Source organism: Symphalangus syndactylus, chromosome 1, assembly GCF_028878055.3.
Source record: "Symphalangus syndactylus isolate Jambi chromosome 1, NHGRI_mSymSyn1-v2.1_pri, whole genome shotgun sequence".
NCBI lineage: Eukaryota > Metazoa > Chordata > Mammalia > Primates > Hylobatidae > Symphalangus > Symphalangus syndactylus.
In genome coordinates this window covers 94,469,180-94,488,861 of record NC_072423.2, presented here as the reverse complement: position 1 = coordinate 94,488,861, position 19,682 = coordinate 94,469,180, and the positions used below count along the sequence as shown (strand labels likewise).

At 52.3% G+C, this 19,682-nt stretch overlaps 1 protein-coding gene and 1 long non-coding RNA gene across 9 annotated transcripts; one reads left to right on the top strand and one right to left on the bottom strand.

Annotated features, from left to right (window-relative positions):
- Positions 1-715: 715 nt before the first annotated feature.
- Positions 716-8,991, bottom strand: LOC134737217 (uncharacterized). Its single transcript, XR_010121896.1, has 2 exons — positions 8,849-8,991; positions 716-7,622 (listed from the first exon to the last, which is right to left on the bottom strand). It is a non-coding gene; the product is annotated as an uncharacterized lncRNA (long non-coding RNA).
- Positions 8,951-18,424, top strand: RELA (RELA proto-oncogene, NF-kB subunit). 8 transcript variants are annotated; one of them, XM_055257578.2, is made up of 12 exons: positions 8,951-9,172; positions 9,791-9,817; positions 9,908-10,059; positions 10,161-10,309; positions 11,774-11,865; positions 12,192-12,323; positions 13,167-13,271; positions 13,490-13,702; positions 16,091-16,171; positions 16,264-16,338; positions 17,027-17,208; positions 17,518-18,424. In XM_055257578.2, exons 1-12 carry the CDS (start codon positions 9,166-9,168, stop codon positions 17,647-17,649), a joined length of 1,347 nt encoding a protein of 448 aa, XP_055113553.1. In that variant the 5' UTR covers positions 8,951-9,165; the 3' UTR covers positions 17,650-18,424. The 8 variants fall into 8 exon arrangements, with proteins under 8 accessions (XP_055113553.1, XP_055113313.1, XP_055113386.1 ...); XM_055257338.2 differs by having other exon boundaries at positions 12,201-12,323; positions 17,027-18,424; XM_055257411.2 differs by lacking the exon at positions 17,027-17,208 and having other exon boundaries at positions 17,234-18,424.
- The last annotated feature ends 1,258 nt before the right edge of the window (positions 18,425-19,682 follow it).

The following is a 19,682-nucleotide window of genomic DNA, read 5'->3' as shown; positions in this document are numbered from 1 at the left end:
GTACATTCACACTGTGTGTGCAACCATCAATCACCACTATCCTGCTCCAGAATCTTTTCATCATCCCCAACATAAACTCTGCATCTGTTAAGCATTAACTCACCATTTCCCCTTCTCTCCAGCTTCTTGTAATGGGTATTCTACTTCCTGTCTCTATGAATTTGACTACTGTAGGTATCTCACATAAGTAGAATCACATAACATTTGTCCTTTTGTGTCTGGATTCTTTGACTTAGCATGTGGCCTTCAAGGCTCCTCAATATAGCATGTATCAGAATTCCCTTCCTTCAGGCTGAATACTATTCCCTTGCATGTATATACCACATTTTGGGGTTTTTTCTTTTGTTTTGTTTTTGAGATGGAGTCTCACTCTGTCACCCAAGCTGGAGTGCAGTGGTGTGATCTCAGCTCACTGCAACCTCCGTCTCCTGGGTTCACGCAATCCTCCTGCCTCAGCCCTCCAAGTAGCTGGGATTACAGGGGTGCGCCACCACACCCAGCTAATTTTGTATTTTTTTTTAGTAGAGACAGGGTTTCGTGGGGTTTCACCATGTTGCCCAGGCTGGTCTTGAACTCCTGGTCTCAAGTGATCTACCCGCCTCGACCTCCCGAAGTGCTGAGATTACAGGCGTGAGCCACTGCACCCGGCCTGCATTTTGTTAATCCATTTGCATTAATCCAGGATCTCCAGAACAGAACCAAACAGATACAGATATATAAGAGGCGATTTATTATGGGAATTGGATGACAAAGTTACGGAGGCTGAGAAGTCCCACAATCTGCCATCTGCAAGCTGGAAGACCCGGAAAGCCAGTGGTGTAATTCATTCCAAGTCCAAAGACCTGAGGACCAGGTGAGCCAATGGTGTAATGTCTCGGAGTCTGAAGGCCTCCAGGAGCTCTGATGTCTGAGGAGATGGATGTCCCAGCTCAAGAAAGGAGAGAATTCACCTTTTCTCCACCTTTTTGTTCTATTTGCGCCCCCAGTGGATTCGATGATGGCCACCTACGTTGGATAGCGTGGATCCTTTTACTCAGTCTGATTGAAATACTAACCTCTTCCAGAAACACTCTCACAGACATACCCAGAAATAATATTCTATCAGCTATCCGGGTATTCCTTGGACTGATCAAGTTGACACACGAAATTAACTATCACGCTGGTCATGCATCAATGGACATTTGGGTTGTTTCCGCCTTTTGGCTATTGTGAATAATGCCGCTATGAACACTGGTGTACAGATATCAATTTGAGTTCCTGCTTTCAGTAGTTTTGAGTACTACGAAATTTCTGGATCATGTGTTAATTATGGTTTAATTTTTTTGAGGAACCGCCCTACTGCTTTCCAGAGCGACTGCACCATTTTACATTCCCACCAGCAATTCACAAGTGTTCGAATTTCTCCACGTTCTCCACATCTCCACATTGCTCAGCCAACAGCTTACCTTATTTTTCTGATAACAGCCATCCTAATGGGTGTGAAGTGGTATCTCTTCGTCTTTTTTTTTTTTTTTTTGAGATGGAGTCTCGCTCTGTCACCCAGGCTGGAGTGCAGTGGCGCGATCTCGGCTCACTGCAAGCTCCGCCTCCCGGGTTCACGCCATTCTCCTGCCTCAGCCTCCTGACTAGTTTGGACTACAGGCGCCCGCCACCGCGCCCGGCTAATTTTTTTTTTTGTATTTTTAGTAGAGACGGGGTTTCACCGTGTTAGCCTGGATGGTCTCGGTCTCCTGACCTCGTGATCCGCCCGCCTTGGCCTCCCAAAGTGCTGGGATTACAGGCGTGAGCCACCGCGCCCGGCCCCAGTTCTTTATTTTTTTGAGACAAGGTCACACTCTGTCGCTTAGGCTGGAGTACAGTGGCACGGCTCACTGCCGGGAACTCGAACTCCTGGGCTCAAGCGATCCGTCTCAACCTCCTGAGTAGCTGGGACTACAGGCATGCACCACCATGCCCGGCTAATTTTTTTCTTTTGTAGAGATAGGATCTCGCTATGTTGACCAGGCTGGTTTCAAACTCCTGGGCTCAAGTGATCCTCCCGCCTTGGCTTCCCAAAGTGCAGGAATTACTGATGTGAGTCACCAGGTCCAGCCATTTGATCCATTTTGAGTTAATTTTTGTATATAGTGTTAGGTAAGGGTCAACTTCATTCTTCTGCATGTGGATACCCAGTTTTCCCAAAACCATTTGTTGAAAAGATTGTCCTTTCCCCCAGTGAATGGTCTTGGCGCCCTTGTTGAAAATCATTCAGCCGTATATGGAAAGGTTTTATTTTTATGGGCTCCCTATTCTGTACTATGGGTCATATGTCTGTCTTTTTTTTTTTCTTGGAGAGAGTTTCACTCTTGCTGCCCAGGCTGCAGTGTAATGGCTCAATCTCGGCTCACTGTAATCTCCACCTCCCAGGTTCAAGCGATTCTCCTGCCTCAGCCTCCCAAGTAGCTGGAATTTCAGGCATGGGCCACCATGCCCGGCTAATTTTGTATTTTTAGTAGAGACGGGGTTTCTCCATGTTAGTTAGGCTGGTCTTGAACTCCCGACCTCAGGTGATCCGCCTGCCTCCACCTCCCAAAGTGCTGGGATTACAGACGTGAGCCACCACACCTGGCCTATATGTCTGTCTTCATGCTAGTATCACACTGTTTTGATTACTGTAGCTTTGTAGTAAGTTTTGAAATCAGGAAGTATGAGTCCTCTACCTTTGTTTCTCTTTTTTAAGATTGTTTTGTTTATTTGGGTCCCTTGAGACTCCATATGGACTTAATTTAAGAGTGGACTTTTCTATTTCCTCAAAAGAAAATCAAGATTTTTGACATGGGAGAAATATGTAAAGTGACTAAGGTTAAGTTAAAACCCTGTAATTCTAGCTGGGCGTGGTGGCTCACACCTGTAATCCCTGCACTTTGGGAGGCCAAGGCAGGTGGATCACGAGGTCAGGAGTGTAAAACCAGCCTGGCCAAGATGGTGAAACCCTGTCTCTACTGAAAATATAAAAATTAGCCAGGCATTGTGGCAGGTGCCTGTAATCCCAACTACTCAGGAGGCTGAGGCAGAGAACTGCTTGAACCCAGAAGGCAGAGGTTATAGTGAGCCTGGGCAACAAAGCGAGGCTCCATCCCAAAAATAATAATAATAATAATAAATAAATAAAAATTTAAAAACCCTGTAATTCTAAATTTGAATATGAAACATTAGTATGAACTCCTGATGCATTTTGTATTTTAAAAAAATTACAGCCAGGCGCGGTGGCTCACGCCTGTAATCCCAGCACTTTGGGAGGCCAAGGCAGGCAGATGACAAGGTCAGGAGATCGAGACCATCCTGGCCAACATGGTGAAACCCCGTCTCTACTAAAATACAAAAAAATTAGCAGGGCGTGGTGGCGCGTGCCCATAGTCCCAGCTACTCAGCAGGCTGAGGCAGGGGAATTGGTTGATCCTGGGAGGCAGAGGTTGCAGTGAGTCGAGATCGTGCCACTGCACTCCAGCCTGGAGAATGAGCAAGACTCCATCTCAAAAAAAAAAAAAAAAATTACTAACTAGGCTGGGCACAGTGGCTTATGCCTGTAATTCCAACACTTTGGGAGGCTAAGGTAAGAGGAGTGCTAGAGCCCAGGAGTCCAAGATGAGCCTGGGCAACATAGTGAGACCTCATCTCTACTAAAAAATAAAAAATTAGCTGAGCATGGTGGTGTGTGCCTGTAGTCCCAGCTACTGGGGGACCTGAGGAGGGAAAATCACTTGAGCCTAGGAGTTTGAGCCTGCAATGGGCTATGATCACACCACCACTGCAATCCAGCCTGGATGACAAAGCAAGACTCCCATTTTTAAAAAAAGTACTGGCTGGGCATGGTGGCTCACGCCCGTAATTCCAACACTTTGGGAGGCCGAGGTGGGCGGGTCACTTGAGGTCAGGAGTTGGAGACCAGCCTGACCAACATGGAGAAACCCTGTCTCTACTAACAATACAAAATTAGCCGGGCATGGTGGCGCATGCCTGTAATCCCAGCAACTCGGAAGGCTGAGGCAGGAGAATCACTTGAACCCGGGAGGCGGAGGTTGCAGTGAGCCGAGATCATGCCATTGCACTCCAGCCTGGGCAACAAGAGCAAAACTCTGTCTCAAAAAAAAAAAAATTACTAACTATTCACTGAAAACATCTACAATGACTGACTTAGTAGCAATAAGTATCCGAAGTACTCAAGCTGTAGTCTTTAAATATTATTTCTTACTAAGAGAAATCAGGACTCCTTGGAAAGCTGTCTGATTCCAGATCTGGGGCAGAACATTTACTAGATGAGTCTAGAAATATCTTTTCAGGCCAGGTGCTGTGGCTCATGCCTGTAATCCCAGCACTGTGGGAGGCCGAGGCAGGTGGATCACCTGAGATCAGGAGTTCGAGACCAACCTGACCAACATGGAAACCCCATCTCTACTAAAAATACAAAACTTAGCTGGGCGTGGTGGCACACCCCCGTAATCCCAGCTACTTGGGAGGCTGAGGCAGGAGAATTGCTTGAACCCGGGAGGCAGAGGTTGCAGTGAGCCGAGACTGCACCATAGCACTCCAGCCTGGGCAGTGAGAGTGAAACTCCATCTCAAAAAAAAAAAAAGAAAAAAGAAAAGAAATATCTTTTCATACCAGACAGCAAGGAAGCTATCACAGCCTACTATAATTGCTTTTTATTTTTTTTTCTTAATAGACATACGGATCTTGCCATGTTGACCAGGCTGGTCTTAAACTCCTGGCCTCAATCAGTCTTCCCCATTCAGCCTTCCAAAGTGCTGGGATTACAGGTATGAGCCACCAAGACTCACATATTGGAATTGTGTCAAAAGGACTGAAGAACAACCAACTTGAAGAAGTTCTCCCTAACCAAAGATGAATAATTTAAATTTCAATAACTATAATTGATTAAAACACAGCTAACGTATTTAAATCCATGCATTCATTAAGATTTTTAAAAACTCAGCTGGGTTTGGTAGTTCATGCCTGTAATCCTAACACTTTGGGAGGCTGAGACAGGAGGACTGCCTGAGCTCAGAGGTTCGAGACCAGCCTTGGCAACATAGCAAGATCTTGTGTCTACTAAAAATTTAAAAAAAAGAAATTAGGCTGGGCGCGGTGGCTCACGCCTGTAATCCCAGCACTTTGGGAGGCCGAGGCGGGCAGATCAGGAGGTCAGGAGATCGAGACCATCCTGGCTAACACGGTGAAAACCCTGTCTCTACTAAAAATACAAAAAATTAGCCGGGCGTGGTGGCAGGCGCCTGTAGTCCTAGCTACTCAGGAGGCTGAGGCGGGAGAATGGCATGAACTCAGGAGGCGGAGCTTGCAGTGAGCCGAGATCGCATCACTGCACTCCAGTCTGGGCAACAGAGCAAGACTCCGTCTCAAACAACAACAACAAAAAGAAATTAGCTGAGTCTGGTGGTGCACACTGTTAGTCCTAGCTACTTGGGAGGCTAAGGTGGGAGGATTGCTTGAGCCCAGGAGTTTGAGGCTGCAGTGAGCAATGAGTCATGCCACAGCATTCCAGCATGGCAACAGAGTGAGACCCTGCCTCAAAAAATTGTTTTCTTTTAATTAGCTGGGTGTGGTGGTGAGTGCTTCCAGCTACCTGGGAGGCCGAGGTAAGAGGATCCCAACTGATAGGGGCGTTGGTGGGAGAAAAAGTAGGTTTACTGATTTATTCTGAAAGCCAGCAAGACTGAGAGGATGGTGTACTAGCGTTCTGAAGTACCATTTTAAGTCAGTACAATCTTAGGCTCTTTCTATGTTAAGGGCAGGGAAGAGGAGGAGGGTGTGACCAAGAAGTACCCCATGGCAGACATCTGGGCAGCAGCGAGGGTCCGAGGAGGTTGGGAACTTCCTTGTCTTTGGTCCAGTCACAATGCTCCTATAAATCTTTAAGAAAACATAGTTGTTTACATACTTCTTTAACCCCAGACTAAGTTTTAAAAACTACATGATTGCTGTTTTTGCACATTAGCTCAGTGCTCTAAAGCTTATGGTAGCAAAAGATTAGAAGTCCAAATGCCCATGGCCGGGCACGGTGGCTCACGCCTGTAATAGCACTTTGGGAGGCCGAGACAGGCAGATCAGCTGAGGTCAGGAGTTAGAAACCAACCTGGCCAACATGGTGAAACCCTGTCTCTACTAAAAATAAAAAATTAGTTGGATGCAGTGGCTCACGCCTGTAATCCCAACATTTTCAGAGGCTGAGGTGGGTGGATCACCTAAGGTCAGGAGTTTGAGACCAGCCTGGCAAACATGGTGAAACCCCATTTCTACTAAAAATACAAAAAGCCGGGAGTGGTGGCAGGCACCTATAATCCCAGCTACTCAGGAGGCTGAGGCAGGAGAATCACTTGAACCCGGGAGGCAGAGGTTGCAGTGAGCCAAGATTGTGCCATTGCACACCTGCCTGGGCAACAAGAGCGAAACTCCGTCTCAAAAGAAAAAAAAAAAATTAGCTGGGCATGGTGACACATACCTGTAATCCCAGCTACTCAGGAGGCTGAGGCAGGAGAATCACTTGAACCTGGGAGGCAGAGGTTGCAGTGAGCCAAGATGGCGCTATTGCACTCCAGCCTGGGCCACGAGAGAGAAACTCCATCTCAAAAAAAAAAAAAAAAAAATGCCCATCTTCAGGATGAATAAACAAACTGTGGTATATTTACACAACAAAATAGTATACAGCAGTGAAAAGTGAATTAACTATGAAACATGAATTGTAGTAATAGGTTGAGTGAAAAAAGCAAGTAACAAAGGACAACAAATCCTATGATGCCCTCTTCATAAAAGTTCAAAACTGGCCGGGTGCGGTGGCTCATGCCTGTAATCCTAGCACTTTGGGAGGCAGAGGCTGGCAAATCACCTGAGGTCAGGAGTTCAAGACCAGCCTGGCCAACATGGTGAAACCCCATCTCTACTAAGAAAATTAGCTGGGCATGGTGGTTGGACCCAATCCCAGCTACTCAGGAGGCTGAGGCAGGAGAATCACTTGAACCTGGGAGGCAGAGGTTGCAGTGAGCAGAATGCCACTGCACTCCAGCCTGGGTGACAGAGTGAGACTTTGTCTCAAAAAAAAAAAAAAAGTTCAAAACTAAGGAAAACCAAAAGATATATTGTGTAGGCATGCAGATATGAGTAACTTTTTTTTTCTTTAAAATACAGAATTCTGGGCCAGGCGTGGTGGTTCATGCCTGTAATCCCACTTTGGGAGGCTGAGATGGGAGGATTGCTTGAGCCCAGGAGTTTAAGACCAGTCTGGGCAACACAGCGAGACCCATCTCTATTTATAAAAAACTAATTAATTAATTAATTTTAAAAATACAGAATTCTAGCCCAGTGTGGTGGCTCACGCCTGTAACCCCAGCACTTTGTGAGGCCAAGTTGGGAGGAAAGTTGAGCTTAGGAGTTCAAGACTAGCCTGGACAACAAGGTTAAACCGCTTCTTTACAAAAAATACAAAAACTTAGCCGGGCATGGTGGTGTGCTCCTGTAGTCCCAGCGATGCAGGAGGCTGAAGTGGGAGGATTGCTTGAGCCTAAGAGGTAGAGGCTGCAGTGAGCCGAGATTGTGCCACTGTACTCCAGCCTGGGCAACAGAGAGAGACCCTGTCTCAAAAAATAAATAAATAAATACAACACAATACAATACAGAATTCTGGATGGTGGTGGCCCCTTGAGTTTTGCAATGGGTACATGAGTGTTTATCGTATTTATTTAAAAGTTATAAACATACATGAATTTTAAGAAGAGGATCCATGCAAGGTTCAATGATAATTGTATATCATTAACCAAAGATTTTAATTAATCCATTCTGTCACCTGAAGTCGGCCTCCCCCGCCCCCCTGCCAAAAGTAAACACTTTTCTAATCAGGGCCAGCCACTGGAGAAACTGAAATGAGTGGGCGGGGTGCTAACTCTATTTTCACTTCTCTCTTCCTGTTTCTTCAGAGCCTGGGAAACAAGTCAGAATTTCCAATCTTTTCCAATTCCCACATGATTTCCTAATTTAAGATGAATTCAGAGAAAATAAAAAAGTCTTTCTCCATCTGGAGAAGACTCCGCCCCCTGCAGTGGAGCATCCTCCTTCGGGGATGAGGCCTGGGGTGGGGGTGCGCCAGCCCCAGCCCCCACACGGACGCGCCTTGGGCTTGGTCTTGGGGGAGCTACCTGCACTGTGGGGTCACATAACAGAATTAGTGGTCAGCCCTAGCTGGAGGTCCAGGGCAAACACAAGCGGGGGCAGGGGGCTGGGGGGTCGTGACCCTGCTGATTCAAGTATCCCTTGCGGGTCCCGGACCTTCTGAGACACAAGCGCCAGGTTTGAGAGACGAGGCTCCGGGATTTACCCCTGGGGGCCTCCTGCTCCCATAGCCGCTGAGAGCCGGCAGTTTGGCTGCATCGTAAGCTGGCGCTTTAGCTGGAAAGGGACGAGCCCTCGGCCAGCTCGCCAGCGGGAAGGACTCAGTCGTCCCACCCGGGATGCAGGCTCCGCAAAGCTCTTGATGCACTGTCAGGCTGGGAGATCCGGCCGCTCCCCTTCCCCCACACCCCGCATCTAGATTGGGGTAGGTAGGACATTTTAACGTGCTTCTGAGACAGCCACACTGAAAGGCACCTTTAGCGATTAGGAAACCCGCGCGGAGTTCAACCACCCGGCCTCTGCGGGGCAGAAGGCCCGGCCGGGCCTTTTCCTGCGCGGGGCGGGCGGCCGCAGCCCAGTAGCCCTGGCTTTGCTCCAGACCCGGCCCAGAGTGACATCACCAAACTCCGCCGATCGGCGGGAGGGGGCCCTGAAATCCCCTAAAAACAAAGTGAGTAATCGGCGGACCCACCCTCCAGGCGGGGCCGGGACCCGGGAGCTAGCCGAGCCACCGGGCACGCCAGCCTCTTCTTCCTCGGCGAGGTGCGCACTTGGCCCCGACCCCCGGCAGCGGCTGTGCGTGCGGCCTCTTCGTCCTCCGCGCGGCGCGCACTTGCTCCCGGCCCCTGCGCCGGGCGGCGGCGGGGCAGCGCGCAGGCGCGGTCGGATTCCGGGCAGTGACGCGACGGCGGGCGCGCGCGGCGCATTTCCGCCTCTGGCGAATGGCTCGGCTGTAGTGCACGCCGCGGGCCCAGCTGCGACCCCGGCCCCGCCCCCGGGACCCCGGCCATGGACGGTGAGGACGCCCTCTGACCCCGCGGGGTGGCCGCGCCGGGGCCGCCGCGGCTGTGGCGGGAGCCCCCGCGCCGCTTTCCGTCCCTTCCTGCGCCGACGGGCGCTACGCAGGGAGCGGTCGGCCTGCCGGATGGTGGCGCGGGGCGGGGCAGGCGGGGAGGGGTCTGACTCAGTTTCCCCTCTGGGTGGAGGGGGGCCCTTGACTCAGCATCCTCCCTGGGTGGGGGAGCAGAGGGAACCTTGACTCAGTTTCCCTCCACACCGTCTATGGGGGCAGCTCTGGCTTCGTTTCCCTATTATGGGAGAACGCATCTGATCCAGTTTCCTCTCTGGATGGAGGTGGGGCGTGCCCTCCCTCAGTTTTCCTTATGAAAGTACAACAGGCCCTGATTCAGCTTCCCTCGGGAGAAGAAGGATTCCTTACCCCGTTTTCCCTCAAGAAGCAGGTGTTTCTGGTTCCTTTCCTCCACCCCTTAGTTTCACCTCAGGTTCTAGGGAGCAGGTCCTGACTCAGTTCCCCTGGGAGGGAGCCTGGCTTCTCCTCCCCGTGGAGAGCAGATTCCCTCTTTTGAGGATGGGCATTGGGTATGTGCTGACCCTGATCTCCCTCCCCTTTCAGAACTGTTCCCCCTCATCTTCCCGGCAGGTAAGTGGCCCCCGCGGCGGTCGGGGAGGTGCTCCCTGGGGTAGGGCAGCGGGGGCAGCCGCCTAATGGGGCTGCGGTGTCCCCTGGCAGAGCCAGCCCAGGCCTCTGGCCCCTATGTGGAGATCATTGAGCAGCCCAAGCAGCGGGGCATGCGCTTCCGCTACAAGTGCGAGGGGCGCTCCGCGGGCAGCATCCCAGGCGAGAGGAGCACAGATACCACCAAGACCCACCCCACCATCAAGGTCAGCACTGCGCCAGGGTGTGCGGGGAAGGGACTGTGGAACCCCAGCCCTCTGTGTTTGGGAGTCAGGTTTGGATGTCTGGGCCTCTGTACTTTGGACAGATCAATGGCTACACAGGACCAGGGACAGTACGCATCTCCCTGGTCACCAAGGACCCTCCTCACCGGCCTCACCCCCACGAGCTTGTAGGAAAGGACTGCCGGGATGGCTTCTATGAGGCTGAGCTCTGCCCAGACCGCTGCATCCACAGGTGAGCTCCCTGCAGGCTAGGAGGCCCAGCATGAGGGGACAGGAGGCGGGCTATGAAGTAGCCGTTACAGTGTTACTCCTTTCTGGACACAGGGCAGAATTCCTCACTCCTTGCCCTGACTCAGCTCTGCAAGTAAACTCCGTTTGTCTTGAAATTATCTATTTGTACGTCTACTCTAGCAGATAAGAGCTCCAGGGGATACGGATGGGTCCCTAATCACTTCTGAATCCCTGACCCCTGTAGCTGGAAGGACAAGTCCCTCAGAGTCACATCTCTTGTTTGAGAAAGAAAACCATTGAACCAGCACTCTTCCCTGGAGTTGACATCGCAGTTAAGAGACAGGCCGTAAAAAAATATACAGGCTGGGCATAGTGGCTCATACTTATAATCCTAGCACTTTGGGAGGCCAAGGCAGGAAGATCTCTTGAGCCTAAGAATTCAAGACTAGCCAAAGCAACATAGTAAGACCCCATCTCTACAAAAAATAAATTAGCTGGGTATGGTGGCAATGCGCCTATAGTCCCAGCTACTTGGGAGGCTGAGGTGGGAGGATCGCCTGAGCCCAGGAGGTCACTGCTGCGGCAAGCTGTGATCGAACCACTGCACTTGGGTGGCAGGGCGACACCTCGTCTTTTTTTTTTTAAGACGGAGTATTGCTCTGTCTCCAGATTGGAGTGCAGTGGTGTGATCTCAGCTCACTGCAACCTCCACCTTCTGGGTTCACGCCATTCTCCTGCGTCAGCTTCCCGAGTAGTTGGGACTACAGTCGTCTGTCATCACACCTGGCTAATTTTTTGTATTTTTTAGTAGAGACAGGGTTTCACCATGTTAGCCAGGATGGTCTCCATCTCCTGACCTTGTGACCTGCCTGTCTTGGCCTCCCAAAGTGCTGGGATTACAGGCTTGAGCCACTGTGCCCAGCCCGACACCGTGTCTCTTAAAAATAAATAAATACACAGATAAATAAACAAGGTGCTGTCAGAGTAACAGTTTCAGTCCTGAAAATAAAACAAGGTCATAGGACAGAAGGATAACCTGGGGTGGGGGAGTTAGGGGAGCTGGTGTGTGATGACTTTAGATTGGGAGGTCAGGGAAGGCCTCCCTCAGCTAAGACTTGAATGGTGAGAAGGAAGAGAGAAGTAGGAAAAGAACATTCCAAGCCGACCAACCAAGTGCAGAGGCCTTGAGGTGGGAATGAGTGTCCTGCGTTTAGAGGATGGAAAAGGAGCCCCGGTGGTTGTAAGCAGGGAGCCCACAGGGAGGCTGGCAGAGGCGGGGGCATAGAGGTGCTTGTCAGCTGAGTGAAGGGACAGGGTTCGTTGCAGCACAGTAGGAAGCCACTGGAGAGGGTTAGGCATGCAGCCATGATCTGGGGGTGGGCGGGGTAGGAAGGAGCAGGCCGGGCAAGGCAGGAAGGTCCGGGCTCTGTGAGAGACAATGGGACAGACGACTGGGGGCGCTCAGTTTCCAGAACCTGGGAATCCAGTGTGTGAAGAAGCGGGACCTGGAGCAGGCTATCAATCAGCGCATCCAGACCAACAACAACCCCTTCCAAGGTGAGGGCAAACCTGCCTGCGGCACCCACACCCTCTGTCACCCTCCCCAGCCTGCCTTTCCTGCATCTCCCTCACTGGCCAAGACACAGTAAAGATGGAATCTTGGTGCCCATTCAGAACTCTCCCACTTTACCATTGGGAAACTCAGGCCCAGGAGGGAACATGACATTCAGGTCACAGTGGAGTCAGTGCTGGGTTCTACCTCCTTTAGGACTTGTGTTTCACACACGCACCAACGGCCCTGCCAGCGCAGAGCTCCCTGCCCCCACTGATAGCACCTATATCCCCACTTCCCCTGCTCTCCTGATCGCCTGTTTTCTTGGCAGTTCCTATAGAAGAGCAGCGTGGGGACTACGACCTGAATGCTGTGCGGCTCTGCTTCCAGGTGACAGTGCGGGATCCATCAGGCAGGCCCCTCCGCCTGCCGCCTGTCCTTTCTCATCCCATCTTTGACAATCGTGAGTAGTGAGGGAGACGCAGAAAGGGGAGAGGGTGGGCCTGAATAGGAGGAAGGGGGTTGGGGTGAGTGTGGCCTACAAGAGGCGCTCTGGCTTCATTCACTCATCTTGCGTATTTGTCTCTTCTTCTCTGCCCAGCTCTTTGTTGGCTGGGGAGAGAGGGCAAAGAAGACCCAGAGCTGTCCTTGAGGTGTAGCTCTGGCCTGGCAGGAAGTCTAGCAGGGAGTCTGATGGGAAATGGGCATTTTCAGTATTGTGTGATGAGAAGGTGGTGTGCCCACAACTGCGATAATGACTCTAGGAAATGAACTCCCAGGAACAAGATAGTGTTTGAGAATGATGATTCAGTGATGGAAGCCCACAGACGAATTGGGCTGACTGATCAGCTGCAGTCTTTAATTAAGTAACCAGCAGGATGAATGGAAATAAAACGAATCTGGAGTCCCAAGGATGGGAAACCAGGATAAACTGGGGGTCAGGAGGGAAGGGCTCATTGCCAAGGTGGGTATGGACTGGCCTTAAAGATTGCTTTGGTCAGGTGGAGAAAGAGTGTGATCAGATTGGCACCCACTGGACTATAAGCTCCGTGAGAGCAGAGAGGTTTAGGTTTTGTATGTGGTTGTATTCTCCTTGCTTAGATCAGTGTTGAGCGCACAGTGGGCAAATACTTGTTCAATCAGTTGGGGTGAGGAGCTGATAAGATCTGACTTTGGCTGCAAAGGTGTAGGTGGCAAGCTCTGGGCAACCTTGACTCAGGGCTGGGCAGGGAAGTTGCATCTCCTGCAGGCCACCCTGGGGACCTCTGGTGGCTCAGGTCATCCTTGCTTGTTTTCACTGCCTCAGGTGCCCCCAACACTGCCGAGCTCAAGATCTGCCGAGTGAACCGAAACTCTGGCAGCTGCCTCGGTGGGGATGAGATCTTCCTACTGTGTGACAAGGTGCAGAAAGGTACACATCAGGAGGCAGGGGTGGGCTCTTGGGAGCAAGGGGTGAAGGTGAGCAGAGAAGGGGAGTGTCAGGTAACTGGCTTTGGATACTTCCTCCTGTGCCTCGGGGGCCTCAGGTGGGCCACAGGGTGATGTATCAGAAGACAAGCATCAGAAGTTGAGGGGGAGACCATGGAGGGTTAGACACACTGACCCACACTGCCCCTGCATTTCCTGCAGAGGACATTGAGGTGTATTTCACGGGACCAGGCTGGGAGGCCCGAGGCTCCTTTTCGCAAGCTGATGTGCACCGACAAGTGGCCATAGTGTTCCGGACCCCTCCCTACGCAGACCCCAGCCTGCAGGCTCCTGTGCGTGTCTCCATGCAGCTGCGGCGGCCTTCCGACCGGGAGCTCAGTGAGCCCATGGAATTCCAGTACCTGCCAGATACAGGTACACAGCTAGGGTGGCAGCATCAGGGCAGCTGGGCTCTGTGCCGTGAGAGAGAGGCCAAGACTGCATGTCTGGGGCTGTAGTTGAGGGCCAGAAGCTAGAGTCAGATCTTGGGATCCAAGAAATTGGAATCCATTTCTTGCCTCATTTAATAATAATGATACCTCAGACACTGAGCTAGTACTACACATCTACCCCTATTCCAGGCACTCCACTGGATTACCTGATTTTAATCTCATGACCCTTTTGAAGTAGGAGGTAGTGGCCAACTTGCCTGGGTTCACGTGACTAGTAAGTAGCAGAGTCAGCGCTGGAACCCAGGCCATCTGGCTTCAGGGTCCTTTTGCCACACTGGTTGTCTTGTCACTACCATACAGCCCAGCCACATTTTGGTCGAGGTTTGAGTGTCCACTTGGTTTCAGGGCCTGTGCCAGGTATTGTGAATACAAAAAATGAGTAAGAGATGCTCCCTGCCCTTCAGAATCTCAGTCACTTGAGGAAGACAAATGTGCAAAACAGATCCTTAAGTCACAGAATGACATGTGAAACAGAGGTGTGCACAGAGAAGCATGGGGGCATGGTGGCCTCCAGGGATCTGGAGACAGCTGCATGGAGAAGGTGGCATTGAAGCTGGAGAAAGACACGGAGGTGTGTTCTCCAGGCAGGTGGCCCAGCACCTGGAAGGGAAGGGGTGTTGGCAACTGCACGTCCTGTTCAGGGCCATCTTCGTGGTTTGAGCTGATGTTGGGCAGTGAACAGGCTCAGAGATAGGAGGGCCTGGTTAAGCTGAAGGCCTCTAAGCAGAGAGGTGGCAGGGGCAGATTTGGATGTTGACTCAGGAGGCCACGTGTAGAAGATCAGAGACAGACTCAAAGCAGGGAGGCCATATTGGAAAATGTTGCTGTAGTCCAGGAAGAGAAGATGCGGCACAAACCTTACAGAAGGAATAGCAAAGCAAGTTCACATCTCCACCACTGTCCTCAGTTACCCTTCAGCCCTGCAGCCATTTTGCATCTTACAGACCAAGCTCAGTCTCACCTCAGGACGTGTGTCTAGCTGTTGCCTCTTCTTGGAATGCCTGGCCCAAGGTTTTAATGCAAGTGGCTCATGCCAGCCCTTCCCTGACCTCTAAATTAGTCCTTCCCTCTACATTTAGACTGCCCCGACCTCACTTCCGGTATCGTTACATCACTATATCTTTCCTGGACCACCGTCACTTGAGATTTTCTGGTTTTATTTATTTTTATTTTTTATTTTTTTTGAGACAGAGTCTCACTCTTGTCGCCCAGGCTGGAGTGCAGTGGCGCAATCTCAGCTCACTGCAACCTCTGCCTCCCGGGTTCAAGTGATTCTCCCTGCCTCAGCCTCCCGAGTAGCTGGGACTACAGGTGCCCACCACCACGTCCGGCTAATTTTTTGTATTTTTAGTAGAGACAGGGTTTCACCATGTTGGCCAGGATGGTCTCGATCTCTTGACCTCGTGATCCATCTGCCTCGGTCTCCCAAAGTGCTGGGATTACAGACATGAGCCACCACGCCTGGCCGAGATTTTCTGGTTTGTGTATATGGTTGTGTCCCTCTCACTTTTTCACTAGGATGCCAACTTTTTGGGAGCAGACACCTTGTGTGCTTACGGCCACATCCCCAGTGTCTAGAAGGGAGGCGCTTGATAAATATGTGTCAAGTTAGTGGTGGGGAGTGAGAGAAAAGAAGATAATCATTCCAAGGTTTCTAGCTTTGGTGACAGGGCAGATGGCAGATGGTTGGTCAGGGAATACAGGAGAAAGAACCTAGTTTTTGAGGGATGATGAGGTTGTCTTTGAATTGATGGAATTGTCTACGGCCATACCACCCTGAACGCGCCCGATCTCATCTGAATTGATGGAATTGAGGTGCTTTGGAGCTACTGAAGTACCATTGTAATTAGAAAGACAGTTCTGAAAGCTCTGACTAAAATATGAAACCATTAGAGATAAAAATAAGAGTCTCTGCTGAAGTCTTAAGGCAGTTGTGCCTCAGCTGCCCCAGAGTGCCAAGGAATTCTCGCCAGGCTTGGGTGGAGGCTGACAATGAGCCAGGATATAAGCAGTGCAGGAAGGCGTGAGCTGCAGGCCGGGGCCCCCCAGGGCTCTTCTTTCCCCAGAGCATGGCCCCTGTACTCGGCCTCACCATGTGGTCTTAGAGGGGCAGATTCAGCCAAGAGAGGCCTCCAAAAGCTGTGCAATTCTCAGAACTGCTGAGCGTCACACATCCCTTCTCATTGGCAGAGAAGGTTGGGAGAACGGGTCTTGGGAAAGCCTGGCTCCTCACTTTCCTCCTGAGGGGCCTTTGAGAGTGTTGGGGGCCCACCTGAGGAGAGCAAGTCCCACTTCTCCCCTACTTTCCCAGACGATCGTCACCGGATTGAGGAGAAACGCAAAAGGACATATGAGACCTTCAAGAGCATCATGAAGAAGAGTCCTTTCAGCGGTGAGATGGGGACTGGCAAAGCCAGAGAGGAAGGCATCGGGCAGGGAGGGGACACCCTGGGGCTGAGAACTGACCCAGCCCTTGCCCTACAGGACCCACCGACCCCCGGCCTCCACCTCGGCGCATTGCTGTGCCTTCCCGCAGCTCAGCTTCTGTCCCCAAGCCAGGTAAGGATTTCCTTTTGTCCCACTGGAACGACAGGTTCAGCTCTGTTCAGCTGACGAGCAGTGGAGATGCTGACTCTTGGGCCCCATTACAGACCTACTGAATCAGAGGGTTTGAAAGGATGGCACAGGAACCAGCGACTTCCTGGGATGCCAATGCACACTGAAGCCTGGGAACCACTGTGCCAGTTAAATCCTATATTGGGTATCTTGGGATTCAGAAGTTAAAAATGCAGAATCTCTGCTCTCATCTCTCACTTGAATTAGGGGGAACAAAAATCACCTCTAAATTAGCAAGATGTATGTGCCGGTGCGAGGCTCAAAAACTGACAAGCTGTCCACTTCAGGCCGCTGCTCACTTGGTGCTCCATGGGCTCATTGCCTCTCAGGACTTAGTTTTTTAGCTGTAAACTGAGGAATCCAGCTTATCTCTCAAAGTGTCCCTTCCTCTAAAAGTCTGGGAGAGTTTCGTGGGCTTGAGTAGTCAGGGAGGACTCCAAGGTGGAGGTGTGGCTAGAACTGGACGCTATAGCATGGGTCAGATGGGGTAAGAGGAAGGAGATAGGGTGTTGGCAGTGACTCCCTAGAGAGTGATTGAGCCTAAGCACCATGAAGAGGGGCTGGGGTACAGAGGACGGGGTGGATATCTAGGGCTTTCTCTGACCCCTGCCTCCCTGTCTCTCTCCTCCAGCACCCCAGCCCTATCCCTTTACGTCATCCCTGAGCACCATCAACTATGATGAGTTTCCCACGATGGTGTTTCCTTCTGGGCAGATAAGCCAGGCCTCAGCCTTGGCCCCGGCCCCTCCCCAAGTCCTGCCCCAGGCTCCAGCCCCTGCCCCTGCTCCAGCCATGGTATCATCTCTGGCCCAGGCCCCAGCCCCTGTCCCAGTCCTAGCCCCAGGCCCTCCTCAGGCTGTGGCCCCACCTGCCCCCAAGCCCACCCAGGCTGGGGAAGGAACGCTGTCAGAGGCCCTGCTGCAGCTGCAGTTTGATGATGAAGACCTGGGGGCCTTGCTTGGCAACAGCACAGACCCAGCCGTGTTCACAGACCTGGCATCCGTCGACAACTCCGAGTTTCAGCAGCTGCTGAACCAGGGCATACCTGTGGCCCCCCACACAACTGAGCCCATGCTGATGGAGTACCCTGAGGCTATAACTCGCCTAGTGACAGGGGCCCAGAGGCCCCCCGACCCAGCTCCTGCTCCACTGGGGGCCCCGGGGCTCCCCAACGGCCTCCTTTCAGGAGATGAAGACTTCTCCTCCATTGCGGACATGGACTTCTCAGCCCTGCTGAGTCAGATCAGCTCCTAAGGGGGTGACGCCTGCCCTCCCCAGAGCACTGGGTTGCAGGGGGTTGAAGCCCTCCAAAAGCACTTACGGATTCTGGTGGGGTATGTTCCAACTGCCCCCAACTTTGTGGATGTCTTCCTTGGAGGGGGGAGGCATATTATTCTTTTATTGGCAATATTTGTATCTCTCTCTCTTTTTGGAGGTGCTTAAGCAGAAGCATTAACTTCTCTGGAAAGGGGGGAGCTGGGGAAACTCAAACTTTTCCCGTCCTGATGGTCAGCTCCCTTCTCTGTAGGGAGCTCTGGGGTCCCCCATCCCCATCCTCCAGCTTCTGGTACTCTCCTAGAGAGAGGAGCAGGCTGGAGGTAAGGCCTTTGAGCCCACAAAGCCTTATCAAGTGTCTTCCATCATGGATTCATTACAGCTTAATCAAAATAACACCCCAGATACCAGCCCCTCTGTGGCACTGGCATTGTCCCTGTGCCTAACACCAGCATTTGAGGGGCTGGCCTTCCTGCTCTACAGAGGTCTCTGCTGGCTCTTTCGTTGCTCAACTGTGGCTGAAGGAAACCAGTGCAACAGCGCTGGCTCTCTCCAGGATCCAGAGGGGGTTTGGTCTGGGACTTCCCTGCTCTCCCTCTTCTCAAGTGCCTTAATAGTAGGGCAAGTTGTTAAGAGAGTGAGGGAGAGCAGGCTGGCAGCTCTCCAGTCAGGAGGCATAGTTTTTACCGAACAATCAAAGCACATGGACTCTTGCTCTTTCTACTCTGAACTAATAAATCTGTTGCCAAGCTGGCTAGAGATTCGCTTTTTTTCAGCAAACACTGAGCACACATTTTGCTAGTCACATCAGGCCAGACGGTGGTAGAGAGCTGGGTGAATGCGTGCACTGTCCTCTGAGAGCTTGCAGTCTGAGAATGCCCTCGGAAACCCCGAGTTACCGTCCAGTGGATGAAAACGGGCAGCTAAGGCAAGAGTCCTAGCACACTGAGCCTAGTAGAGCCCGCTGGCTGTGGAGATGGAGGAGTTTCAGGAGTCTTCCAAGAGGCCCCATTAGCTCCAGGTCTTAGATCAGCTGAGAGTGGATCTCAAAGAGGGACTAGCCAGCGTCAGAGGTAAAGAGAAACGATGTTCGAAAGATATGATGGGGCCAGGAAATGTGGGCTTAATTCCTTGGGCGGCCCAGGGAGTGTGTGCTTCTCTTGGGGAATGTGTGGTGCCAGGTAAAGATCTACCCTGCCCACCGATGCTTTGATACTCTGTTCTGGGAGGAATGGTGAAATCTCCAATCCACAGCCTCAGGAAGCCAAAACAAAGGCCGAGCCGTAGCCCACAGGGCTACAGCTGGACGTGCTTCCGCTTTGCCCCAGCGCAAGCGCAGCAGCAAAAAGCGCTGGCCGGCGTAGGCCCCCTTCTCGAGTGCGCAGGCGCACAAGGAGCACTCAGCAACCGGAGGCCGGGTCCCGCGTCTGGGGGAAATCCCAGCCCAGGCCGAAGGCGTCTTCCTTTGGGTTTCGCACGGTCGCGGGAGGACAATAGCTGGAGAAAAGGAGTTATCGTCAGCGGGAGGCGTCCCCAAATTCAGCGAGTCTCCCAGGAACACAAAAGGCCCTGGGTGCAGGCTCCGATGGGCGGCGCCTGCGAGACAGCAGGCCGACTCCGTCGAGGAAGTGGAGCTTTCCTCGGGGCTCTGGCTCCGGGGGACGGCCAGGGGCGGGGCTTGGAGCGAGGGCGGGCCTCGGCGGAACTCCCACGCGAGGGGCGGAGCCCGGGCTCGCGGTGGCCCGGTCAGGACCCAGGCGAAGCTGCCGGGGAGCGCCTGGGAGGCGGGGCCGGGGAGGAAGCGGGCGGGGTGAGAAGGCTCCTAACGCTGAGGAAGCCGACGGCTGCGCTGCGCAGGGACCCCGACCGGAGGTCCGCGACCCGAGGCCCAGAGGGAAACCAGGGAGCCAAGGCCCTGCAGCCCAGGCTGCGCCTCCCTCGTCTTGGCTTTCTCGGTCCCGCGACCTCCCGTGACCCACGGAAGACCTCTCTTGGTTCTTCTCTCATTCGTG

Excerpts from the sequence above, each read along its gene's own strand:
- RELA (XM_055257176.2), top strand. Across the intron at positions 12,324-13,166 it reads TCATCCCATCTTTGACAATC|GTGCCCCCAACACTGCCGAG; the intron begins GTGAGTAGTGAG and ends TCACTGCCTCAG. Across the intron at positions 16,339-17,026 it reads AGCTTCTGTCCCCAAGCCAG|CACCCCAGCCCTATCCCTTT; the intron begins GTAAGGATTTCC and ends TCTCTCCTCCAG.